At 37.1% G+C, this 26,457-nt stretch overlaps 3 protein-coding genes and 1 pseudogene across 8 annotated transcripts; 2 read left to right on the forward strand and 2 right to left on the reverse strand.

The window, feature by feature from the left end:
* Window positions 1-5,473: 5,473 nt before the first annotated feature.
* On the forward strand, window positions 5,474-9,685 carry LOC125193539 (annotated as a pseudogene).
* Window positions 9,686-10,287: 602 nt separating this feature from the next.
* LOC125193540 (auxin-repressed 12.5 kDa protein-like) lies at window positions 10,288-10,994 on the reverse strand. Of its 2 annotated transcripts, none has more exons than XM_048091364.1 (3): window positions 10,792-10,994; window positions 10,594-10,699; window positions 10,288-10,484 (listed from the first exon to the last, which is right to left on the reverse strand). In XM_048091364.1, exons 1-3 carry the CDS (start codon window positions 10,892-10,894, stop codon window positions 10,439-10,441), a joined length of 255 nt encoding a protein of 84 aa, XP_047947321.1. In that variant the 5' UTR covers window positions 10,895-10,994; the 3' UTR covers window positions 10,288-10,438. The 2 variants fall into 2 exon arrangements, with proteins under 2 accessions (XP_047947321.1, XP_047947320.1); XM_048091363.1 differs by having other exon boundaries at window positions 10,584-10,699; window positions 10,792-10,986.
* Window positions 10,995-21,675: 10,681 nt separating this feature from the next.
* LOC125191687 (uncharacterized protein At4g28440-like) lies at window positions 21,676-23,779 on the forward strand. Its single transcript, XM_048089091.1, has 2 exons — window positions 21,676-22,089; window positions 23,363-23,779. Exons 1-2 carry the CDS (start codon window positions 21,807-21,809, stop codon window positions 23,551-23,553), a joined length of 474 nt encoding a protein of 157 aa, XP_047945048.1. The 5' UTR covers window positions 21,676-21,806; the 3' UTR covers window positions 23,554-23,779.
* A 609-nt stretch (window positions 23,780-24,388) lies between these two features.
* On the reverse strand, window positions 24,389-26,151 carry LOC125194033 (protein NUCLEAR FUSION DEFECTIVE 6, mitochondrial-like). 5 transcript variants are annotated; one of them, XR_007171673.1, is made up of 4 exons: window positions 25,934-26,151; window positions 25,718-25,842; window positions 25,237-25,317; window positions 24,389-24,632 (listed from the first exon to the last, which is right to left on the reverse strand). XR_007171673.1 is itself a non-coding variant. In XM_048092033.1 (4 exons), the coding sequence occupies exons 1-3, from the start codon at window positions 26,074-26,076 to the stop codon at window positions 24,850-24,852; spliced, it is 276 nt and encodes a 91-aa protein (XP_047947990.1). In that variant the 5' UTR covers window positions 26,077-26,150; the 3' UTR covers window positions 24,389-24,632; window positions 24,818-24,849. The 5 variants fall into 5 exon arrangements, 3 of the variants coding, with proteins under 3 accessions (XP_047947990.1, XP_047947991.1, XP_047947989.1); XM_048092033.1 differs by lacking the exon at window positions 25,237-25,317 and adding an exon at window positions 24,818-24,857 and having other exon boundaries at window positions 25,934-26,150; XR_007171672.1 differs by lacking the exon at window positions 24,389-24,632 and adding an exon at window positions 24,643-24,857 and having other exon boundaries at window positions 25,934-26,150.
* Window positions 26,152-26,457: the final 306 nt, after the last annotated feature.

Genomic DNA, 26,457 nt, shown 5'->3' on the forward strand with positions numbered 1-26,457 from the left:
CTGATTAATTTGTGTGCAAAATTTCAAGCTAGATAATTATTTTATGTCCTAAATTGTCAAGCTAAAGCTATATCTCTAATGCAACGTCCTTGTATTAGGCTAATAATCTCGAACTAATTAATCCACCGAAAATTAAATACTCCATTAGTTAAGCTTATTCTGTAATCGCATCATCTTCCATCCAAAATCATCCTTGTTTGATGAACGTTTAGAGTTGTTTAATTTAGAGTTGTTTGTTTTGTTATATACATTTAGTTTGATTCTACAGAATATGTTATTAGAATATGTTATTGACATCTTTCATTTTACAAAATTCATAAAAATTAGAGTTGTTTGTTTTGTTATATACATTTAGTTTGATTCTACTCCATTAGAATATGTTATTGACATCTTCTATTTTACAAGATTAATAAAATTCAAAGCTCGGATTTATTTGTGTCTCTATTACTTCAAATAAATGAATATAAATAACAAATAACAAACAAATCGAGCTTTGATTTTTATTAATTTAATAAAATAAAAAATATCAATGATATTTGTTAATGTATTTGAATCAAAGCTATATGTCGTCAAACGATCATGATGCTCATATAAGGTATATATTATATCAATTTTCTATATTTGTATATGAATATAACTTTTTAAAATTATGCAATTTTTATTTATATTATGCATATGCTTGAAGGGTCTTGTTAGGTTGAGATTTATCAACCTAATTGAGAATTGAGATGAAATCTCAGGCACTCATCCAGAATATTTGTGAAATGTCAACAACATGTAGTTTATGTCAACAGAGGAGCATAATTGTAATTTTATTAATTTTTTATTTAATTATTTTAATTTTTTTTTAATTTTTTTTTATTATTTTTTTAATTATTTTAATTTTTTTTTCGTTTTTTTATTATTTTTAATTTTTTTTCAACTACATATACAATTCATGTCAACTACACATCAAATGTCAACAACTTTATTCAATAAATACTATTTGACATGAATTGTACATGTAGTTGACATTATATTGTGCAGTTAACATGAATTGTATATGTAGTTGACATGGATTGTACACATAGTTGACATTATATGTGTGTAGTTGACATGAATTGTGTGTGTGGTTGACATGGATTGTACACATAATTGACATTATATGTGTGTAGTTGACATGAATTGTATATGTAGTTGAAAAATAAAAAATAAAAAATAAAAAATAAATAAAAAATTTCAAAAATTTTAAAAATTTTAAAAATAATTTAATTTTTTTAAAAAAATAATAAAAAATAATAAAATTAAAAATTAAAAAAAATATTTATTGAATAAAATTTACTATGATATTACCATTCTGCCTTTTCATAATTAATTAATCTAAAGATATTTTCCATGTGGAAAAATCTGGACCACTCATTTAATAAAAATGAGTGGTTGATATTGCATCTCGTTTCTCAATTAGCATAAAAATCCCAATTGATCACAATCCTATGCTTGAATCTCATATTTTTTAAAATCCAATTTGCACGAAATATTTCTAAAATCACAGGTATGATGCATACTAAGAGAGATTTATGGATCAAATCTTTGATAAGGAGCTCCTCGACTTGTCTTTGTAATTCATACCAAGATTTATTTTTATTTGTCTATTGCTTGTTTTGTGGATGTCTAGATCTATATGATTGTTTTTATACTCCTAGTTATTACTCCCCTCGTCTCACTTAAGATGACACGTTCTCATTTTTAATTTGCCCCAAATAAGATGATACATTTCCTTTTTTGGAAACTTTATCTCTCCAATTAATACACCAATCGTTTTTTCTCACTCATATTAAAATATCCATTTATCTTTCTCTCTATTTTAATACTTACACCCACCTTTTCTTAATCCAATTAAACACATTAACCAATAGTAACTCCTAACATTCTGTGTCGGCCAAGAAATATGTCATCTTAGTTGGGACGGACGAAGTAGTATACAATCAGTGATCTCGGAACATCCTAGATAAGATCTTTGAGTGTTCTTCATCGAACAATCCCTTGAATTTAGTTGGTTTGTTTTAATGCTTAAATATTCTAGGCCTAGATATTTCAATCCATGTTTAATTTATGATTGCTTAATATTGATGGTAACTGTCGAGATTTACAGTAGATTGCTTTCCATATTTGTGTTGGTTAGTTTAAGATTAGTTTTTCACAAGTCTGCTTTTATGTTTCTAACTTCCCATGTTTGGTTTCATGCTTTCCAAGTTTTTCGTTTAAATAGTTTAAGTTAAGAACAAAAGTGAAGTTAGTAAAACTAAAATGTATATAGGCTAACATTAAATTTGTTCCATATTATCGATTTTGAGTAGGTATGTATCTAGTCTACGTGGTTTTGACCTTGTTCTTGGCGCTTAAAATTAGTACTCCCTCCGTCCCGGCTAAGATGACACATTGCTTAGCCGGCACGAGATTTTAGGAGTTATTGGTTAAAATGTTTAATTGGAGATAGAGAAAGTGGGTGTAAATACATTAAAGTAGAGAGATAAAGAAAGATGGATATTTTAATAGGAGTGAGAAAAAGTTGTTGAGTGTATTAATTGGAGAGAGAAAGTTACCAAAAAAGGAAATGTGTCATCTTAGTTGGGACAAACTAAAAAGAAAAACGTGTCATCTTAAGCGAGACGGAGAGAGTAGTTGCAAAAGTGGGAAACATATGGAGTAGTAAACTTTATTGAATTAGTTGAGGTGTAGTGACAGACATGCACATCTTGACCTCTTTTATGAAAGTTCGAATGACTGTTAAAGTTCGTGAGTAATTAATCTGACCAAATATTGTAGGAAATATGAAATTTCTACTAACAGTTCATGATTTTTCTAATAATTATCCTTTTTCAGTTTACATGCTTATAATTTTTTTTACTTGCACGCTATTTTACACGGTTTTGTATTTTACTTGAACACTTTTTATTTTCAGCTTCACACTCTTTATAATATTAAAAAATTTCTTGCAAAAATTTATTACTAGTACTACTTGTTTTACTAACTTATTAATATTACTCATTGTTTATACTGATCCAATTTATAATTTCTTTCATTGAATTTTATAGTGAAACTCTCTAATTAGAGGTAACAGCAAATGTGAGAAAAAATAAAGATGTTATGTGTTGTACTCCATTTGGCCTTAAAATACTAGTAAGACCATCTCCAAGGGTACACTAAAACTTAAAATGGAATAGGTATTTAGCTCCAATAGTACTAAAAAACTAATCCCATTTTTGGTTTTTGAGAAAAAAAATACGTATCTTTAGGTTTACACTAAACTCAAACCCAAATTTTTTTCAAATTTTGTGAGTGAAAAGAGCATAATAGAGAGAATATTATTTTAAGTTTGAGTTTAATGTAAATAGTTGGAGTAAAATCATATTTGATGTAACATTTACACTAAAATGGGTTTGAGTTTAGTGTAAATGGTTGGAGATGTTCTTACTCGTGGAATAAGAGTATTATTAGGTGTTGCCGTGTTGTGTTTTAGTAACACCTATGACGTTGTTACTGGTTTTTTCAATATTACCAATAATTAAATAAACTAATTTTTGTAAACCAATCAATATATTCTTGGATGAAAGTTGTACAAAAAAAAATGGGATATTGGCATGTAATATCACGAAACTTTCAAAAAGTTGGATTTTTTCCACGAACTTTAAATTTGACAAATAATATCACGAACTTTGCTACTTGTGTGTTATTTCCCACCGGCTAAATTTCCGGCTATTAGTAAATGACATGTATATTGAGTTGGCAAATTAAGTCTAGTTGGCAATCTACTTGGCAATTTTTTTAACTTATTCATCATATTTGGCAAACTACTAGATGAATAGTCAACAACTTGGCATTTTTCGAAAGCAACACTAAAAAGTTGTGAAATGCAAACGAGAAAGAGAAGAACAAGCCCACTTAACATAGGTGGTGTCTGATATCCATTTGTGAGGATATTGAAATGGTGACAGAGGAGCTGATTCCTCCCTCTTGTCTGATATCCAATTGTGAGGATATCGAACGACCCTTCTCAGTATGAGAGCTACCTACGTAATATAGAAAGGCGGCACAGTTGGGCTTCAATAGGAATAGAAGAATCGTTTTTCATTAATTCTTCCTATGACGTCGTCGATGGAGAATCAAATGAGCTGCGAGCAGATTCTTCCTCTGATTTCGGGCTTCAAATCCCCAACCAAATTGCGAACCCTAAATTGTAAATTGAAGGATGAAATGTTTCTGAGATTGAAAGATAAATCGATTTTAAGATTAAGGATGAAATGTTTCTGAGATTCTGCGAGCAAATTGAAGGATGAATCGATTTTCAGATTGAAAGAACTGAAAATCGTTTCGACAAAATTGAAAATCGTTCAAGAACAAAAGAAAGAGTGCAAAATTTCATAAGTAAAACGACACCGTTTTGTCGAAATTCAGGCGAATGCCACATCAACTTTCCGATTACCTCCGGCAAGCCACTTATGCTTGATTTTGCCAGCTCAGCTAGCGGGTGGGACATAACTAGGGGTGAGCAAAATAACCGAAAACCGAATATCCGAACCGAACCAAACCGAAATTTTGAAATTCGGTTCGGTTTTTTCGGTTTTTCGGTTCGGTTTTAAAAATACAAAAATTTCGGTTTTTCGGTTCGGTTCGGTTTGGGCGAAAAAAAACCAAAAAACCGAAAAACCGAATTATATTTTAAATATATTATTATCCTATTAATTTAGTATATTATATCATATATATAATATATATTCTTCTAATATATTTTTATATAATAAATATTATATATATTCTATTAATTTTATATTATATATATTTATATTCTATTAGTATATATAAAGTAAATTAGATATATTAATATTTTTTTTCGGTTTTGTTTTGAAATTTCGTTTTTTTCGGTTTGGTTCGGTTTTTTAAGTTCGGTTTTCGGTTTTTCAGTTTTCGGTTTTTCGGTTCGGTTCGGTTTCAATTTTAGCCTAAATTCGATTTTTCGGGTTCGGTTCGGTTTGGGCGAAAAACCGAACCGAAACCCGAATGCACAGTCCTAGACATAACACACAAGTAGCAAAGTTCGTGGGAAAAATCCTAACTTTTTGAAAAATTTCGTAATATTACATGTCAATATTCCAAAAAAAAATTGGTCTCAGACGACTCATGTGAGATTGGGCTGGAAGGCTGGAACCCTTACTAAAAATGTAGAAACAGGACAGAATGGAACCGGAGGCGAAGAACCCCAATTCTCACGATATGCAGCTCATATAAAAAAACTGACGCATTCTATTTCTACAGAGAAGAACCAATCTACACTCAAATTTTCGTCCCTCTCTTCATTGAATTCGTCTCCACCGCCGCCGACGAGCTCAATGCCTGCGCAGAAACGGCCTTGCGACAGTAGCACTCCTCCGCCGCTGCCCGATGCAGAGAATGGTTACGATTCGCAGCAAGGCAGCGAGAATCACATCCACGAACTAAACGAAGACGCCTCAGGTGCGCGCTTGATCGTGTCAAAGAACATGCATTATATTCGATACGCTGAAATTCGAGTTTTATTCTGTATTTTCTGTTTCCGATTTCCGACAGCAGCTCCTACTCCAGCGGCGGAGAGAAAGAAGAGTAATGCATCTGTGTCTCTTTTATACACAATCACGCATGAACACTGAGGCTGTTAAATTCTTCAAATCATTGTCCCACATCGGCTGCTTGGTGATGATCCTAGCTTCTCTATATAAGTGTGGATAAATGACCTTCTCTATATAAGTGTGGATAAAGGACCTTCTCTATATAAGTGTGGATATATGAGGCCTTTTAAGGGGTGAGTGACCCATTTCTAATAGAGGCTTACATGTTTGTTTGACATTACGGTTTTTTCGTGGGGATTTGAGATATGTTTGTTGTAGCTTGAGATCTGGCTTCTTAGGATTGTGGTAGAATGTCCTGACTTAGGTCTGTATAATCTCCGTACCTTTGAGTCAATTTATTGGGGATTGATATGGTCTATAGCTTGCTTAATTCATGTTAATGCTTATGTTTCTGGAAATTGTGTTATAATGATTATAGTATTTTTTTCCTTTCTGTAATTGATTTTTGTGTGTTTGGGTTCCCAACCTTATGTGGCTTAGTTAATGTCGTCTCATGTGGTTTTGCTGTAAAGCTTGAATACTGTGTAGTAGCAGTTGATTCTCTTAGCATTTTAGATTGCACGCAGTCTTGGTGAAAGATCCAGTTTGTGCATGATATATTGTTATCTAAGAATCTCTCTATATGTTATGCCGTTGAACCTCAGATTTATTGTCGTGAAACTGGCTGAAGTGCGGAAAGAAGTCCAGTGTCCAATATGTTTAGGTATGTATTTTAATCTTAGTGTTTTGGAAAGTATGAAACATCCGTTTTCTCTGCTTTGTTGAGGTTCAGTTGTGATGCCCTGAAATGATCAAAGTTGGTTAGTTCTTTGGGTTAAATTTGGTCCTTCAGATATCTACGTAGCTACGTTTGAGTGCTCATAGGAAATTACAGCAGCGGTATATGATTATTTGGAAATTGGAAAGTATGAAACATCCGTTTTCTCTGCTTTGTTGAGGTTCAGTTGTGATGCCCTGAAATGATCAAAGTTGGTTAGTTCTTTGGGTTAAATTTGGTCCTTCAGATATCTACGTAGCTACGTTTGAGTGCTCATAGGAAATTACAGCAGCAGTATATGATTATTTGGAAAAATTTTCTTGAAGTAATGTACTCAGTTTACTGGCACTGAACTCCTCTCCCTTCGTGAGATCAAAAATTTTATTGTCTAAAAGTTCCCTTTATTATGTTACTAAAGTGCACATACACTTCTTGATGCATATGTCATCACAGCTAGTTATGCGTGCTTTTGCTTTTACACTCAACCAGGTCAGTTCTTGCAAAACAATCTTCCAGTTGCACGTAATTATTTTACGAAGGTTTGTGTCAATGTCACTTATGTCATTGTAGATGTGCAGTATGCTGCATTTAAGTTTATGTAAAGAAGAGTATGCTAATAAATCCAAAATAAAGAGAGGATGAAAAGATTCAAAGAAAAGTACCATGCATAGTTTGTTGCTACATATTGATTTGTGGTATTTTAGTTGGCTGTAATTTTTGGGAGTATCTCATGAGCTGCTTTATGCTGGAACCTGACCTTATACTTCTTTTTGTTAAGTTTTGATGAGACTTCAATTTTTTATTGTTTCTGTAAGATGTCCAATAGAACTACTCATCTCTAACAGTTATTTTTATGCAAACTATCTGATAAAGCTTCAGGAATACTGGAAATGGTTGAGAACTACCATGAAGATTTTCAGCTCCTTATTGATCATTAATTACCGTGCATAATGCTTCTTTTTCGTTACTAGAGAGCTTAGTAGAGATAATCTAAGATCTATTGTTTACAACTTGTCCATGGATGTTTAAAACATTTTATTGACAGGCATCATTAGGAAGACAAGAACAGTCATGGAATGCTTGCACCGCTTTTGCAGAGAGTGCATTGACAAATCCATGCGACTTGGGTACTTTCTTGTGCTTCTTTTCATTTGATACCTGGTAAGTGTTCTTGCAGTTTTTCTATAACATTGATCTCTCTGCAGCAACAACGAATGTCCTGCTTGTCGCACTAGTCGACGTTCTCTGAGAGATGATCCAAATTATGATGCCCTGATTGCAGCTCTTTATCCAGATATCGAAAAGTATGAGGAAGAGGTATGGGAAGAAAAATATATCCACTCTTCTTGTGGAAACTCTAAAATTTACTTTTTTGCTTTTCCACCAACTGTTTCAACTCACAGCAGGAACTGGCTTTCCATGTAGAGGAGAGAGCTCGCAATAAGCAGGTGAACAGATCAAGGTGTTAGTGTCAGACTTCAAGCATGCATGTATGAAGGAATTTAATTCATTTAGGTTTAAGATACATCATTCACTCATTGGGCTATGAGGTCCAATGTGGAATAATTTGTGGCTTGTCTTTTTATGAAGTTATCACTGGAAAAGTGCCGGAATGAACCTTCTATCTTGGTTGTCCACATCATTAGGATGCCTAATGATGTTGCCTTACAAAGCATTTTTTTTCTCCATGTTGCCTGGAGCAAAATTGAAATTTTTGCCTAAACTTTCTGTTTCACAACAGATCCAAGCTTCAATTGCACAGACTCTCCGTCGTCAAGCTGAAGCTCTGGGAAAGAAACGAACAACAAGAGCTACATCAGCAACATTTGTCAGGACGCAGGGCAATTATTGAAATTTGAGAGGTCGGAGAAACTGTGCTGCTGAACGCTTGGATCTGACAAAGAGGAAGGTATTAATGGGCATGATGAGAGTAAAAGACTCATCATCAACTGACGAGCACTCTGAACGCAAAACGAAGAGATACAAAAGATGGGGAGGAGCTCGGACTTCACAGCCATCACCAGGGGCTAGTGCAGATGATGCTGATGATTCAGAAACAACCAGAGGAATATTTTGTGCATCTTTTACATGTTTTTCCTCATTCATCTTGGAAATTAAGTTTTTGAATTTTTGTTTTTCTTTGTTGGGTGGGGGGGAGGGGTGCCTTGAGTTTAGTTCTCACTGGGATGAATTCAGTTGGTTGCATATTTGCTTATATTGCCTTAATCATAGGGACTTATAAGTATTCCTAACAACGTTTCAGTTGAAAATTAGTCTCATGATTGTCTCTATGCATGAGGAGAAGATACCAGCTTGAAGCGACCTTATCTCTGCTGCAACCCCACATCATCAGTGAGACACTTATGCCAGGTTCAGACTCAATGTCTCATTCTTTATCTTTCATTCGGCTGCTTGGGCCATGATGAAAATTCTAAACCATAATGAAGATTCTAAATAGTTTCAAAACCACATCTTCTGCAGTATGTTGCTATGCAGACATCCTTGGAAGCTAGTGAAATTGTGATGCTAATAATAAAAGACTTTCATCCTAAACAACTCCATGATTCTCCCAAAAGAAGCTGGTGTCTTAGATCCTAGCCAGAATGAGTTGCATTTGTTGGATGAGCAGCAAACCTTGGAGGAAATTATTGCCAGGTTTACACAGCACCATCTGGTAAGACCCGTCCCTCGTCTCATACATAAATCTTCACAAATATCTAATTCTCCAATAGATTGGTCCATGAATTCTCTCTCTATCGCCTTTTGACTCATTTTCTTGCTTTTCACCTTGGTGTTGCTGGGAAGTGGGAAGCAAGTTTCTGAGTACTGGTTGCTTAGTCAATTAACGAGCAAATTTGTAATTTTATACCTTGTTTTAGTGACCATATATACTGGTCTGCATTCAACATACAATCCAAATAGCATATGGAATCTACCAATTTACCCTCTAATTCCAAGATAATGAGTATTCTGATTGACATGGTTTATGATGACTCTCAACTTCTATATGTACGTACAGGTTTTTGCATACTGGCTAAAGGCGAAAAACGAAGGAAACTGATGATAACTTAAACTGGTCTTCTCTTCTCGTGCCAGTACAATACAGGAAGTAAGTTTTTTTTGTCAATACAATTAGTTTCACAAGTAAAGAGTTACTATATATAAGCAACTAGATACTAGCTGGAGAATAGATATGGTGGCGAATTATTCATGCATATATATAATATACATCATATGTCTGCCTCACACTTGTTAAGTTAAATTTATACATGATCTTTGCTAAGCATCCTTTTTTCTCTTCGAGCTTCTCACAACACTAACGAAACTAACGTGTTTGCATTGCATCTAAACTTAGTTTCGCCTGCTTCACTTTCTAAAAATTTGGTTATGTTGGCTTGTAATGAAGTTACATAATCATCAGCTGCTGATGTTTGCATAATCATTGATATTAGGAAATGTAATTCTAAAAAATAATCTTATGAAATAACTGTTTCGTCACATTCCTGAATACGGTATTGTTAAAGTTGGAAATCGATCATGGGATGGGATAAATGAGAGCTAACCTTTATTAAATGGAGGGATTATTTTTATCTCAATTTTCCGATTCATCTCACTTGCTAAGCTAAGAATCATATATGCACGTGGAGATTCTTGAACCTTGCAATGAGTTTTTTGAACTTTTGCTTATTTATCTCGTTGAGCATTACATTTTTTAATCTTATTTGAGTCATAAAACTTTTTGTGGGTTCAATTGAGTTTTCATACATTGTGGATTTTATTTTATACTCTTATTTAGTGACTATCTACAGTCAGAGCCTAGTTATAATATAATGTCAACTAAAAAAATTGCAAAACTGAAGTGTGTGTTGATTAAAATACTCCATAGTGTGAGATTGAAAAATTAAAACCAATTACGTGAAACAGAAATTGAGAAAATCCAAAAAAGAAAGCAAGTGTCTGGGGCTGCAGCATAATATCAAATCAGAAATGATGAAATGCACTTCAACCAAACATATTAGTTATAGAGGATCTTTCATAATCACACGTTCTGGTGGTGCTTGCTCCTCGTCTCCCCGCTGTAAAGCCTACAAAATTGAATACTAATTATCTTCTTAATCTCCTTGATTAATTACTAAACATCATAAAATCAAAAATCTAGGAGAAAATGAATGTTCCACACATACAATCATCCACCAGTCATAAACGGTGGGGTTTGTTCCGATGTTTTCCTTCCTCAGAGGGGTGGGCGACGGCATGGATAGAGATCTCTGGTACTTGATGCTTCCCTCTACTCCAATATCTGATCGTATCCCAAAATTAAAAAGGAAAAAGGTGAGCACATATATAATCACACAAACCAATTAAACTCATATTCTAGTACTACTATACTACCTTTGATGTTGAAGGGCCTGGTGTAGACCTTGTTGAGGCTGCGCTGTGGGTGAGGCTGAGGCCCCGTCACCGTATCATCCCACAGACGATCCAAGAGCACCATTTCTTAAATTACTGACTATTGATTTATGGTGTTGGGTTTCAACTTTAGTAAAGGTGGCGAGTGTGATAGCATAGCATGTATAAATAGCTACACGGTTTGGTTCGGTTTGGTTTGGGTGTGCAAAATATCTAATAGACGAGGATAAGGATGAAGTGTTGTAAAGTGGGGCACGCCGCCCTGCTAACCTATACCCTGTCACCTTATCTACCGGCTTCTCCATTCTTCTGCAGACTGCGGCTCATCCTCGTAATTTTACGCTGAGACAAAATCATGACTCCACTTCTTCCTAGCGTCATAATTTTTGGACATAATAATTATGTATTTGTGTTAAAAAAGTAATAAAAGAGATAAATAAAGTAGAAAAAATAAATGACGAGTAAAACAGGATTGAATAAAGTAAGAGTGATATATTGAATAAATTTTTTGTCAGAAGAAGAAGAAACATTCCAAATAAAATACAATTCATTTCGGTTGTTGGGACAGAAGGAGTACTGTATTCCATTTTAATTAAAAAATGATACATATCGAATTCTGATTTATTTTATTTTTAGTGTTTTATATACAATTTTTCATTTTAATTGAATTGTATTTTTAATAAATGTGGACAGGGGTGTAGTGCTAAAGGGCTGTGAATAGCACTTCATCCATATGCGAATAAGAGTTCCATTTTTTATGGCATGAGTTTAATAAATGTTAAAGTACGTGGAAGAAAGTTAGTGGAATATGAATCTCACTTGTATATATTAATTTTGAATGATATGTGAGTGAAACGAATTAGTAGAATGCGAGACTCTTTTCTATTTAATCATTTATGGTGATTATGAACCGGGTCTCTTATTCGCGGATGAACCAAAATGGAAAACGGGAATCCTTTCCACGAACGCAGGGAGTAGTAATTAAAAGCACATAAATCCGTATAAATAAAGTCAAATTTCCTTTTTCATCCGTCTCACTTTTTTACGTAGGGAGTAGTAATGAAAAGCAAATAAATCCGTCCCACATAAATAAAAATAGATAAAAATAGGTCAAACTTTGTGAGTAAAGAAGAAATAATATAGAATATTTATTTAAGTTAAGTTTAATGTAAATAGTGGGAGTAAAATGACATTTATCGTAAAATGAGTTTTATTTTAATGTAAAATAGTTGGAGAGAGTCTTAATCATTTGATATCGATATGAAAGCAATAATAATTTTATTATTCATATTTTCAGTGGCACTCACATTGATATAAGAGTATTCCCTATATGCTCTTAATTTCAATCCAATAATTCCTAATCAGGACATATTTAGATGTAAATTAGTCATTATGATGTAGTAAAAGGGATTGACAACTTCCTATAAGAAAGCACAAAAATCACGAGTTTCGTCACACAACCAGAGCCTGTCATTTTATAAAATTAATATAGAAAAATATGATTCACATATTTTTTTATTAATTTTTTTTATACTCATCTTAAAATTTGTTCCAAGTTAAAGCCAGATAATTAAACGCATATGGAGGTAGTATGACAATATTAGAATTAGAATTTTCATTGAAGGAATGTTTAATTAATTTGATATTGATGGGAATAAATATTACCGATATTGTAGAATTTTATACGAAGAATGAACTATAAAATGTTTCTTAGGTTGTCTCCAAAGGCGGAAGTCCCGGTAGGACGTCGCCGACGTCCGACCGGACGTCCGCCTTAGTGCGTGGGAAGGGCGCCCACGCCCGTCCTAAGTGCCCGTCGGATGGCCTCGCCCCTCGCATCGACGTCCGACCGGACGTCCGCCACTGTGGTGAAGGTCGGACGTCCGCAATTTTTATTTTTTATTTTTTTTTAAAAAAAAAACTCTATAAATTTTTTTTCTACTACTATATTTTAATTTTATTTTTTCCGAATGATGTATGTTTTTTTAATGAAATATTCGTATTTCCCATTCGTATTCGTGTCGAATTTTAATTCCGTAAATTTTAATTTTAATTGTGAATTAATTTAATTGTGGGAAGGGCTAGTGGAAGTCCTAGTGATGTGGCAGTGGAATGGGAAGGGCGAGTGCTGACGTGGCAGGTAGTTTTTGTGGGAAGGGCTAGCGGAGGTCCTAGTGGGAGGGGCGCCACCGGAGACACCCTTAGGGTGTCTCCACCGGCGGACGTCCCGGTCGCCCCTCGCCGACGTCCGACCGGACGTCCGCCGTAGTGAGCGGGCGTCTGTGAGTGCCCCTCGCGCGCACGTCCGACCGGACGTCCGCCACAGTGGCGAAGGTCGGACGTTCGAGATTTTTAATTTTTATTTTATTATTATTTTTTTATTTTTAATAAACTCTATAACTATGGCTCCCCTAACTTCATTTCATTCACACCACTTGTGTTGACAAGTGTCTCTCTCTAAATCTACAAATTTCATTTCTACTACAATGGAGTACAATAGAAACCCCCCACCACGAGCGGAGGAAACACACCCTCGATTCCCATCGGATCGGAGGGAAATTTTGCCGGGATGAATCCCCAAATGGCGGGGATGGCGGGGATGGGCGGTATGCCGGCGATGACTCCCCAAATGTTCTACACTATGTACACTTGGATGAGTCAGATGGGTCAGATGATGCCAGGGGCAGCGGGTATGCCGACAAATATGTCGGGGATGGGTGGGATGATGCCAAGGGCAGCGGGGATGGGCGGTATGCCGCCAAATATGGCGGGGGTGGGAGGGATGATGCCCGGGGCAGTGGGGATGGGCGGTACGCCGCCAAATATGTCGGTGGGTGGGACGATGGAGAGGCGGAGCCCGAGGCGCCTAGGGAATCTGTCTATCGGCCATATATAAATTTGTTGGCCGATGATTCCCCTAGTACTGTTCCGGAGACTCAGTACGCCGGCATCGAGACTTTCTCTTTTGAGGATCTGGGGCTATCGCCGATCCGTGAGACTCCCGATGAGGCGGAGCCAGCTGCAAGGGGCAGGAGCAAAGGCGAGGGCAAGGCCAGGGGCGGGGGTAGGGGCAAGGGCAAGGGCAAAGTCCCGAGCTCTTCCTCGCACATAGGGGCAGAGGAGGAGGAGGGCGAGGATGAGACTGAGAGGAGGACGATCTGGTCCGTGTGGGAAAATGCCGCGCTTGCGAAGGCATGGATCGGTGGTGTAGAGGATCCCTATGTTGGGGCGAACCAGTATGTTGACCGAATGTGGCATCGCATTAGTGCCGCCTACCGCAACGTCAAACCGTCTGGGGCGAAGCCTCGCACACCCGAGCAATGCCGAAAACAGTGGCTTCGGTTGAGGCCTAAGCTCAGTCGTTTTGCCGCCCTCTACCAAAACAACATGCGCATGGTAACCAGCGGCATGTCTGAGGATGATGTGAAGAGACAAACCTTGGCCCAGTGCCCCAACCGAGAGTTGAACATCAAAGATTTGACCAGTGGGCCTTTCTCGTGGTCAAGGATTCGCAAAAGTTTGCGATTGGTGTCGAATCGGGCTGGAAGCGGACGAAGATCAACTCTTCCGGTGATTACAGCAGCAGTGTTGGTTCGTACGAGCTCCCCGAAGCCGAGGAAGTGGCCCCGCTACCACGAACAGACTACTCGCCGTCGTCGTCGCCCGATGGGGCAACAGGCTGCGCAGCGGATGGCAAGGGGAAGCGGCAGCGGCAGCGGCAGCGGGTCCTACGAGGTCGAATCGGAGTCCCCAGGAGGCCCAGAGAACGACCGCCTCGCCCGCGCGCAGCAAATGAAGACCCTGATGCAGAGTACTATGAAGTGGTATAACGCGCAGGATCCAGTGTTGAAAAGGTTGTGCAAGGAGGTGGTCGACCAATGTCGGCGCGATTTAAGGATGCCACCCATTGATGATTATGGCGTTGAGATCGGGGGCGGGGACGTCGGAGGCGGCAGCGGCACGGGCGACGGGGACGAGGACGAGGAGGAGGAGTGAGAGCCGAGGGTATTATGTAATTTTATTTTTAAACTATGTTTTTTTTTTAAATTATGTAATTTTTTTTTTAATGTAATTTTTTTAATGAAGTTTTCGAATTTTCCCGTATTCCGTTTCGACGTATTCGTAAATTTTTAGTCCGTAAATTGAATAATTGTGGGAAGGGCTAGTGGAAGTTCTAGTGGTAAGTCCTAGTGCAGTGGGAAGGGCTAGTGATGCGGCAGTGGAATGGGATGGGCTAGTGCTGACGTGGCAGACAGTTTTTGTGGGAAGGGCTAGTGGAGGTCCTAGTGGGAGGGGCGCCACCGGAGACACCCTTAGATTATGGGTTTATCTCACTTATAATTCCTGGATTTTAAAAATATCATCAGACAACTCTAGATTAAGGATTTATCTCAAATTTGGTCCTTTTGCTATTTTTTATACGTAAATACCCTTTTGAGCATTTGAGCAATTTGGTCCTTTTATACTTTTAATATTTTAAATCTGATATTATTTCAGTAATATACTAAATCTGATATTATTTCAAAATTATCATTCTTCTTCCCTTTTGTCATCCTTCACTTTGTTTCTTTATTTCAATATTAGATTTAATTTTATAAAATTAAAACTATTAATTCATGGACACTACAAATATTGATTAAAACTATTAATTTTTGTTATCTAATACTCCCTCCGTACGGATAAAAAAAAATAGGTGACAAATTTTCAGGGACGGATGAAGTACTATAATATTCAACTGAATTGAAGAAGTACAGAAAAATAATATTAATCATGATGGAAAAATAAGAGCTATTCTATTTAGCCTTAGTTCGGTTGTTATAAACTTATAATTGCTTGTGATTAAATATTATGAAGTTGACTAAAATTTTGATACCACTAAAAATTTTATATAGGAGTATTTTTGTTGGAATTTTCTAGTTAGTTTCGATTGTTTTCAAATTAATAAACGAAAATTATGTTAGTATTACATAAGATGCATATTTATTTCAGAATAAATCATGTTATATGATCTATTTATGATTAAAATTATTAAATATTGACTAAAACTAAGGCGTCATCATACCTTATTGATTAAATATTAGACACTCTCAAATATTGATTAAAACTATTAATTTTTGTTATTTAATAATTTTAATAATTAATAAAAGTTTATTAATATTTAAAAATCAAAATTTAAAATTTAATTATAAAATTGAATATAATACTGAAATAAAGAAACAAAGTAATGGATGACAAAAGGGAATTTTTTTTGAAAGAATATCAGATTTAGTACATCACTGAAATAATATCTGAAGTGTAAAAAGACCAAATTGTCCAAATGCTCAAAAGTGTATTTTTATATTAAAAAATGGCAAAATGATCAGATTTGAGATAAACCCTTAGTCTAGAGATGTCTGACGTTATTTTTAAAGTCCAGAGACTATGAGCGAGATAAACCCATTGTTCATAGATCATTTTTGTAGTTTACTTTTATACGAGATGTGCTTTAAGTCATCTGCAATATTTGATGGATTTGAAGTTTTCTCAGAGCATCCGCAACGGCGGACTTCCCGACGGACGTCCGCCATTAGGCGTGGAAGGCGAGGACGCGAACGTCCGGTGAGGACACCGCTCATCCGCAGCTGAGGCGGGACGTCCGTGCGGACATCCGTCGCGACATCCGCCATTGCGGCGACGACGCGGACGTCTGGCGTGGACTTCTGATTTTTTCTTTAAAAAAAAAACTCTATATCTACGGCTCGTTGAACTTCATTTCATTCGCACTACTTGTTTTAAAAAGTTTCTCTCTCTCTAAATTTCATTTCTGTTGAAGATAATAAATGGAGAACAATAGGAACTCTCCCGCCACGAGAGAGTCACAAACGCCGACGTTTCCCGCTGGAGGTGAGGGAAACTCGAGTGAAATGGCGGGAATGATGTTCCCGTACTACACTATGTACCATTGGATGGGTGGGATGGTGCCCCAGATGCCCGGGGTGAGTGGAGGGATGACCGGGATGACGCCGGGGATGATGCCGGGAATGATGCCCGGGCAGCGGGGATGGGGTGCCCGGGATGGAATGATGTCCGGTATTATGCAGGGCATGTTTACCGCTGCCTGGGAGGAGGGAGGAGTAGCAGGGCCCCCCAATCACCTGGGGACAATGTCTATCGCCCCTATATGGATTTATTGTCTAGTGATTCTCCCCAGAATACTCTTTTGGAGACACAGTTCACCGGCATCGAGACTTTCTCTTTTGAGGAGTTGGGGCTATCTCCGATCAGGGAGACTCCCACTGAGGCAGGGGTAGGGGCAAGGGCAAGGGCAAAGGCCCTACCTCATCCTCGCGTGCGGGGGCCGAGGAGGAGGAGGATGTGGAGGAGACGGGAAAGAGGACCGTCTGGAGCGTGGCGGAAAATGTCGCGCCGGCGAAGGCCTGGGTCGATGTAGTCGAGGATCCTGTTGGGGTTTGTATACTAAAAGATACTTCGAGCGTACATGCCTTTGTACAGTCAACTTGTGCATGTATACGAGAAACGCCACGTCCACTTGTTTACCTAATTATGAGAATAAATAATATAATATAATGGTTTACTAAGAATGTCAAGTAGGGAAATTCGATGAATCTCCTCATGAGTTTTCCAGTAGGGGACTTGGCCAGATCTAGTAAGAAGAAAAACGTATTCACAACCTAGATAGGCTTTGGCTACCTATTGGAACGGTTGCGGTGTTTGTGATAATTCTCTCTTACCTAAGATGAGATTAGTAACACCGGTGTGGTAAAGCACTGAAAGGATCTAATCCGAAATGTATTCTTTATTGCTATCTACTGAAAGAATATATTTCAAGAAAGTTTAGTATTTTCTAGTCTATGATATTAATATCAATATTGTTTATTCAATCAAACGCCACTTTGACTTATCAATATGTGAGAGTTTGTACGTAACTCAAGTTCATGATATCTTGGGTGGTAGTAATTGAATAACATGAAGGTATTGGAATATTATTTCATAGAATTCGCGTGCCCAGTGTGGTATGATTAAATCCCTAAAAGGGTGATCCCCAATGAGGTGTTTGAAAGAGGAATTTATTATTCAGAAATCTGCGCAGTTGGAATTTATTCCACGAATAATAAATAAAGTTTCAAACTAGAAAAACTCTTTGGAGAATTAATTTAATTCTAGTCACATAGCAGACAAAAGAATTAAATTGACGGATCAAGATAATCTTAAACGCGGGAAATATTATAAAATAAAATGGACCCAAGTTATTTGTAATTTGGTGATTTAAGTGGGAGTGCAATATTATTCTTTAGTGGAATAAAATAATATTCCATTGATAATATATTAAATCATGGGTCATTTGATTTAATTAGTAATTTATCTAATGGGTGAGCCCAACACTTAAGTCATTCCATGGATCCCCAACCTAGCCCAACAAGTCCATTATAAATAGTGATGAGATGTGGAAACCCTAGCACACCATTCATTCACAACACTCCTCCCTAAACCCTAGAAGTCGTCGCCGGCTCTCTCTCTCTCTCCTTGCCTCGGTTTTCGTGCCTTGGCACGTGGGAGAATTAGGGTTTTGTTTTTTTTCTTGTTCTATCCTAATTCATAGGATTAGATCAAGACAATATCGAGTTTGTGATTGGGTTTCTCTAGATCTCTTCAAAACTATTATTGATTATTCAAGATCCGCCCACACGGATGGATGATCAAGGACTAGGAAATAGGTTGGAAGATTCACGGTCGATAAACCAAGGATCTCCGGGTGGTGCAGCTAGCAACTTCGATCCTATGATGGATCAAAATGAGGTAACAATCGAATCTACATCAAATTGCATGATTATGTGTTTATTTGATGTTATATCTATAGATCTATGTTAATTGCATGAAATTGGAGTCGAATGCATAATCACCTAAACAGATTCGGTCAAGGACCTGTTTGGTTTCCGTGTCTTCTCGCTGCGGTAGTCCCAACAGATCCCTACATCGGGAATAACCAGCATATCGGCAGAATGTGGTTTCGCATTAGTCAAGACTACCTCCGATTCAAACCGGATGGTGGGAAGCCTCACGGTCCCGAGCAATACCGGAAACAGTGGGAGCGGTTGAGGCCTAAACTAAGTCAATTTGCCGGCATCTACCAAAACAACCTCCGCCAAGCAACCTGCGGCATGTACGAGGAGGATGTGAAAAACCTTTCCATGCAGCAGTTGTTGGGGTTTGTATACTAAAAGATGCTCCGAGCGTACATGCCTTTGTACAGTCAGCTTGTGCGTGTATACGAGAAACGCCACGTCAACTTGTTTACCTAATTATGAGAATAAATAATATAATATAATGGTTTATTATTGAAATATGATAATCAAGTCTAAGGCTTTTTACTAAGAAGGTCAAGTAGAGAAATTCGATGAATCTCCTCATGAGTTTTCAAGTAAGGGACTTGGCCAGATCTAGTAAGAAGAAAAACGTATTCACAACCTAGATAGGCTTTGGCTACCTATTGGTACGGTTGCGGTGTTTGTGATAATTCTCTCTTACCTAAGACGAGATTAGTAACACCGGTGTGGTAAAGCACTGAAAGGATCTAATCCGAAATGTATTCTTTATTGCTATCTACTGAAAGAATATATTTCAGAAAGTTTAGTATTTTCTAGTCTATGATATTAATATCAATATTGTTTATTCAATCAAACGCCACTTTGACTTATCAATATGTGAGAGTTTGTACGTAACTCAAGTTCATGATATCTTGGGTGGTAGTAATTGAATAACATAAAGGTATTGGAATATTATTTCATAGAATTTGCGTGCCCAGTGTGGTATGATTAAATCCCTAAAAGGGTGATCCCCAATGAGGTGTTTGAAAGAGGAATTTATTATTCAGAAATCTGCGCAGTTGGAATTTATTCCACGAATAATAAATAAAGTTTCAAACTAGAAAAACTCTTTGGAGAATTAATTTAATTCTAGTCACATAGCAGACAAAAGAATTAAATTGATGGATCAAGATAATCTTAAACGCGGGAAATATCATAAAATAAAATGGACCCAAGTTATTTGTAATTTGATGATTTAAGTGGGAGTGCAATATTATTCTCTAGTGGAACAAAATAATATTCCATTGATAATATATTAAATCATGGGTCATTTGATTTAATTAGTTATTTATCTAATGGGTGAGTCCAACACTTAAATCATTCCATGGATCCCCAACCTAGCCCAACAAGTCCATTATAAATTGTGATGAGATGTGGAAACCCTAGCACAACACATACAAGACAACACACTACAAAACCCTAACCCTAGCCGCCTAGAAATCGGCGCCTCTCTCTCTCTCCCTCTTGGTCTCGAATTTCGTGCCTAGCACGTGGGAGAATTAGGGTTTTGATTATTGTTCTCGATCTATCCTAATTCAATAGATTAGATCTAGACAATTTCGTGTTTGTATTGGTTTTCCCTAGATCTCTTCAAGACTATTATTGATTATTAAAGATCCGCCCACACGGATGAGTGGTCAAGGACAAGGGAATAGGTTGGAAGATTCACGGTCGATAAACCAAGGATCTCCGGGTGGTGCAGCTAGCAACTTCGATCCTATGATGGATCAAAATGAGGTAACAATCGAATCTACATCAAATTGCATGATTATGTGTTTATTTGATGTTATATCTATAGATCTATGTTTATTGCATGAAATTGGAGTCGAATGCATAATCACCTAAATAGATCCGTTAAGGACCTGTTTGTTTTCCGTGTCTTCCGCTGCGGTAGTCCCAACAGCAGTACCCCGACAGGGCGTTGAAGTTCCGCGAATTCGAGCATTGGGAGGTCTATATATCTCGTGGTGAAGAATTCCGGCAAGTATTGTGCGGGTGTTGAAGCTGGCTGGCCGAAGCAGACGAAGATCAGCGCTTTCGCTGAGTACAGCAGCAGTGCCGGTTTGCACGAGCTCCCAGATGCCGAGACAGAGATCCCAACCCCGTCTTCCCGCCGCCGTCATCGCCCGATTGGGCAAAAGACTGCGCAGTGGATGGCAAGGGGAAGCGCCAGCGGGTCCGACGAGGTCCAATCGGAGGCCCCTCCCGATTACAACAATCTCGCTTGCGCGTAGCAAATGCATAGCCTGGTACAGACCCTGGAAAGGTGGCATAACGCGACTGATCCGTTATACAAGATGATGTTGAAGGATGCCATCTACACATTGAGGCTCGATTTGGGGATGACACCCATGCCCGATAGTGGCGCCGGGGATGACAGCTGCGGCACTGGCGACAGGGACGACGCGGAGGACGAGGAGTGAGCCGGGGGTCACATTTGTTGAAGCTTGGGATTATATATATTTTTTTGTTTTATGACTATGTAATTTTTATTTTTTATATAATTATGTATTTTTTTTAATGAAGTTGTTGCATTTTTTTCCGTCCGTATTCGTGTCGAAAATTTAATTCCGTAACGTAAATTGCATATTTGTGAATTTTTTTTTATCGCGGGAAGTCCTTGGGATGTCCACCATTGTGCAGTGGAAAGTCCTTATGACGTTGCAGTACAGTGAAATTTTTTATAACATAACATGAGGTATTTTTGGGAAGTCCGTCGAAAAAGGCAATGGGACATCCGTAGCATTGGGGAAATGGGACATCCGGAGCATTGGGGAGTAATGCACTACGTAAAGTTGATAGTTTTACTTTATCAGTGCGTTGAAGTGGAAGTGTTTAGATTTGTTACATCGGATATTCTTATTGGGCTTAAGTTGGGCCCAATAATTTATTTATTAATGTGGACCCGGCCCAAAATGAAAAAGCGCAAGCATCGCCTTAACGGCGTCGTTTGAAAGATTCTCTTATATCGTCTCCTCCACTCAAAAGACCTCATTTAAACATTTTCATTTTTGTCAGTTTTCATTCTCCGTTTTTATAATCGCGAGAATTAGGGTTAGGGTTTGATTTACACCCAAATCGAAACTAAAACCCCAATTCACACTTCAACACACACTCAAAATCTAAGTCTCCATGGCAGCCAAAGCGCCGTCGTCGGAAGCTCAGCAGCAAGGCGGTGGTTCGGCTGGAACCAAGCCGGGGCTGCGCAAGCCGGTGTTCGTGAAGGTTGATTCTCTGACGCCGGGGACGACCGGACACACACTCGTCGTGAAAGTGCTGGAATCGACCACTGTTCTGAGCAAGAAGCCTCGGAATCCGACTTTCCGTGGGGCGCAGAATCAGAATACGAGGATTGCTGAATGCCTAATCGGAGATGAGACGGGCACAATTCTCTTTACGGCTCGTAACGATCAAGGTCTTGTTTGCGATAATGCCCTAGCTTGTGCTTTGAATTGATGAGTAAATGTTTATGATGTTTGTTTTAGGCTTTTTGTGAAATTGGTGTATGCTTTGAATTGTATGGCGTCACTGAATGAAGCCTTGTTTGTGTTTTTTCAGCTGGTTGGCAATATTTACTTGTTGGGGTTTTATCATTTGTTATGTTTACTGGTAGGTATATAGAAATGGAATGAAATCATGATCATACTCGGGCTTGATCAGTTAACTGCCTATCCTCTGTTCTGTGTTAGACGTTTTTGGTGTGCTAGTCGAAAATATTTGTCCATTTTCATGTGTTATCTTCGGGAGAATATGTGAAATCAATATTTGAGATTTATATGAAATGGAAAAACTTGGTTGAGACGCTTACTTTTCTCTGATGGTAAACTTTGGGTCTGATACTGTTCTATTTTTGGGTCTTGTTTTTTGTTTATTTTAAAATGCAGTTTGTGTTTCATCAAGAGTTCCTAGGACTTTTGCGTCTCATTTTATTTTGGTATGTTTATATACATTCTAGTGACTAAGTCACTCTCTCTACAACCATGTAGCAGTATTTATGGAAAACTTGTTGTTTGAAGTAATTATTGGAGAAGAGTATATGAAAAGAATTGAAGAGTTAACTAGTGTAATAGATTGGACGGATTGTAAATAAGTAACCAATAAACTGGAGCAAGATGAGCTTCTCTCATTGAGATGCCTGTCTTGGCCAGCTACTCACTCACCTTTGCTTATTCTGGTATGTAGTGCTAATAGCCCGAGTTTATGAATTGGAGCTAGGACTAGGTTAGACATAGGATATTTGGAATTATGTATTGTGAATGTGTAAAGTTGCACATGAATTCAAGTTGAACTGGAATCTCTTAGGATCCAAGCAATACCTGCTTTATGTTTACCATATATATGAAGACCCTTTTCCATAAATCAGGATTAGTGATATCAGGGGAAGTCTGCCATTTAGTGTTACAGATACAAGCCTGTCTGGCATGTCTGGGAAAGTTTGCATTTTGTTTATGACATCATGCAAGGAACCTGAAAAACAGCTTTGGTTCTCAATCTTGGGTTGGATTAAACGAATGTCTTGCCTTTTATTCTTAATGTTTTAAGATGAGTAGTCATTTTCTTTTAATGTGATTGGAATACATTGCTTAAGATAAGTTGTTACTGGACCAATATATATCATGTCAGAAAATAATTTCTGTGTTAACTTGCCATAGTATTTGTTGATTTAAAATGTTGTAATCATGATGCAGTTGAGATGATGAAGCCTGGTAATACGGTGATACTTCGCAATGCAAAGATTGACATGTTTAAGGGTTCGATGAGGCTTGCTGTCGATAAGTGGGGCCGTGTTGAGGTCACCGAGCCGGCTGAATTTGTGGTCAAAGAGGAAAATAATCTCTCCCTTGTGGAGTACGAATTGGTCAATGTCGAAGAATCTTGAAAAGTTTGAATTCCATCTTGTGGATATTGGACTGCAATTCACTTTCATTATTGGGTCTTGGTATACAAGTTTTCCTGGTTATTTTGTCCTTTTTTGCCACTGATTATGCCATAGGTCTTTTCTTGCTATAGTCTGATTTAGTTGTGGACTCGTGGCATTAATTTTTCGGTGTGTAAACAGTATGGTCCCTTGTTTATGCCATAATATATGATCCCTTATTCTCAAATGTGGGAAAAGTATTACTCTTGTACTATTTTTATAAGTGTTGTATGTAAAATAATAACATGCACCTTCAACACATTGAGATGAATTTAAATATGAAGAAACGGAATAAAGTTGTTCTGCACCAAAAGATTATTTGTGAGAACATAAGCATATAAATTGATATTAGCATATCACATCTTAGCTTTGTTTAATATTGGATTGAATATCTTATCTTGAGATGACTATTGCCGCTGATAAAAATTCGATACCCTGTCATTACAGCATTTGAAAACAATAATTACGTTTATTCTGATAGACAAGTGAATAGGTTATTATTAAAATTTTAAATGAAATTTTTGCTCTATACCACACAAATCCCTTAACTCATGCTCGAGGCATTTTGCTGATTTTGCTATTTTAAAAACTAAGCAAATGTGGATCTATAAAACACTCCAAACAGGTAAAGTATATGGTATTATTGCAGTTCTAACTTGTTTCAGACCTCAGTCTACAAAAAAAGCAATTTCTTTTGTGAGATAATATATCGAAACATTTGAGTAATACTTCTAAATATCAACTTATGCTCAAGAGACAATTTTTAACCACACAAGACTACTTTTTCCCAAAGAAATAGTGAAAAATAACCCAATTAAATGTATTTTCTGACAATTTAAAGGTTACTGAAAAGTAGTCATGAATCACCCAGAAATTTCCTGCTGCAAGTCATTTCTGGCTCTACTGGGAAAGTCAACTACAAGGGTTATAAAAGAATAACTTTTAACGATGAAGCTGAATGATCTCGTAGTAGTATTACATGTCCATTCACACCAATCACGAAAGGCAGCGCTTCTCAACACATTCTAACAATCATCCATCTACAACACAGGCAACAAGAAATATTTCTTAAGGCTCTGGAAATAAATAAAAATTAGTTCAGCCATTTGCTGCTACAAATCGAGGAAAAAAACAGTGCAGGGATTAAGACTGGGGTTTAAAGTGCCAGTTATCATCAAAGGCTCATACATAATCAGCTTAAACAAAAACGAGAGAATCAGAAAACCTTCAAGCCTCAAATCAGCCAATGAGCAGTAATCATAACCCTGAACGGAAAGAGAATGGAAGGCCGAGTCAAAAGGTTATCTAGCATTATTTCTTTTCTGTTCATTTATCATCATAAGGCCAGTCTCAAAGCAATACAAGAATAGAAGACCATAAGTATTTTACATGAACAATCTAGGAATGACCATACTAGCTGATTTACCTTATTATAAGTATTCACTATTCACTACAAATAACCCTCACACAAACTTCTTGAGGTGTTAAAATTTAATTACTTGTTAAAGGAAAGTTGCATGCTTGAATAATCTTTGTTCAGCAACGAAATTAACTAAAAAAGTTCACTTTTTAACATTTGATAAACTTATTGTATGCCAAAGAAGACCACAAGAATTATAAAAAAAACTTTGTGCATGAGTCTACCTATCAGACAATCTCCTATTGCTCATGAAAATAAAACTTCCCTCGAACAATCCAACAGTCATCATACATCATCGTTGGTATCTGATGAACACAATGTATTAGGATTATTGTAAAAGACTTAACATCAACAACAAGTTTCTCAAAATAATTAGATGCATGATAATCTATCCATAGAATCAAGATCTCGGAAAGGATAAATTATCTAGATTAACGGTTAGCCGACAAAAGTGAAATGCTACATGTATCCTATTCATATTAAAATCATTTAGGAATTACTAATTCAGAAAAGAGCAATAAGAAGCTCATGTGCCTATTGACATGACTATAAAATGATTTTATTTTCATTCAAGATCAAGTTAAAATGTCATATTTTCGATATTTTCCTAAAATCATTTACTCACAGAAAATCATACTACAAAGATGCCATTACTTCATATTCACAACTTGGGTATAATTAAGAGAATCAAAGCGTAGAACTCACCTTCAATGCTCCAACCGTGACCGCGAGGCGCCACAGATAGCATAGAAGTGAGCACGGCGGAGGCGGTTGCAGTATGGTACGGCAACATAGACATTACGCTAACACAGCTCATCTCCACGGGAGACCTAAATTTGAACAAAAATTGATCAGCAATTGACAAAATAAGAATTGAAAAGGGAATCGTTGAGAGGAGAAAAAAGCCCCAAGTAGTGGAACCTGAAAATGCGAGCGGAGAGCGGAGTTTGAGATGAGGCGCGAAATGGAGATGGAGCTGACCTAGGCTTGACGCCGGCGGATATTCTCGCAGTGGCGCTACGCGCGGCGGAGCGAAAAGCTGATCTGGCGGCGAAGGCGGCCATGGTGACTATAGAGAGAAGGAGATCAGATTGAATCCAGAGAGAGAGGGGTAGGGCTTTGGCTTGGGTTTTAGGCGTGGCAAGATCCCCAAATTTGTTCGCTCCACACCAAATCATCTCAATTTTCCCTATTTGCCCTTCAAATAAAAACTTTGTTTATGTCTTTTATTTGGCAAATTTTTTTTAAATATTTTTAAATAATGAAGATATATCAACTTAAAATAAAAAAAATAAAGTAAATAAGTATAAAAATATATTTAAAAATAAGAACTAATTAAAATAAGTATTTATAATATTATAAACAACAATAAAAAAATATTTGTACAATTGTAAATCTCTCAACCCACACTCAATGAAACATTTCATATTTTAGCAGGTGATTGT

Source organism: Salvia hispanica, chromosome 6 (assembly GCF_023119035.1).
Source record: "Salvia hispanica cultivar TCC Black 2014 chromosome 6, UniMelb_Shisp_WGS_1.0, whole genome shotgun sequence".
Classification (NCBI taxonomy): Eukaryota; Viridiplantae; Streptophyta; class Magnoliopsida; order Lamiales; family Lamiaceae; genus Salvia; species Salvia hispanica.

Bases quoted from the DNA above. Each gene is read 5' to 3' on its own strand.
- LOC125193540 (XM_048091363.1), bottom strand. From the start codon at position 10,894: ATGGTGCTCTTGGATCGTCTGTGGGATGATACGGTGACGGGGCCTCAG. The intron at 10,700-10,791 runs GTAGTATAGTAG...GGATACGATCAG, and splicing joins CAGGCCCTTCAACATCAAAG to ATATTGGAGTAGAGGGAAGC. The intron at 10,485-10,583 runs GTATGTGTGGAA...TCAATTTTGTAG, and splicing joins TTTATGACTGGTGGATGATT to GCTTTACAGCGGGGAGACGA.
- LOC125191687 (XM_048089091.1), top strand. From the start codon at position 21,807: ATGGCAGCCAAAGCGCCGTCGTCGGAAGCTCAGCAGCAAGGCGGTGGT. The intron at 22,090-23,362 runs GTCTTGTTTGCG...ATCATGATGCAG, and splicing joins TACGGCTCGTAACGATCAAG to TTGAGATGATGAAGCCTGGT.
- LOC125194033 (XM_048092034.1), bottom strand. From the start codon at position 26,076: ATGGCCGCCTTCGCCGCCAGATCAGCTTTTCGCTCCGCCGCGCGTAGC. The intron at 25,843-25,933 runs GTTCCACTACTT...GTTCAAATTTAG, and splicing joins CTCTCCGCTCGCATTTTCAG to GTCTCCCGTGGAGATGAGCT.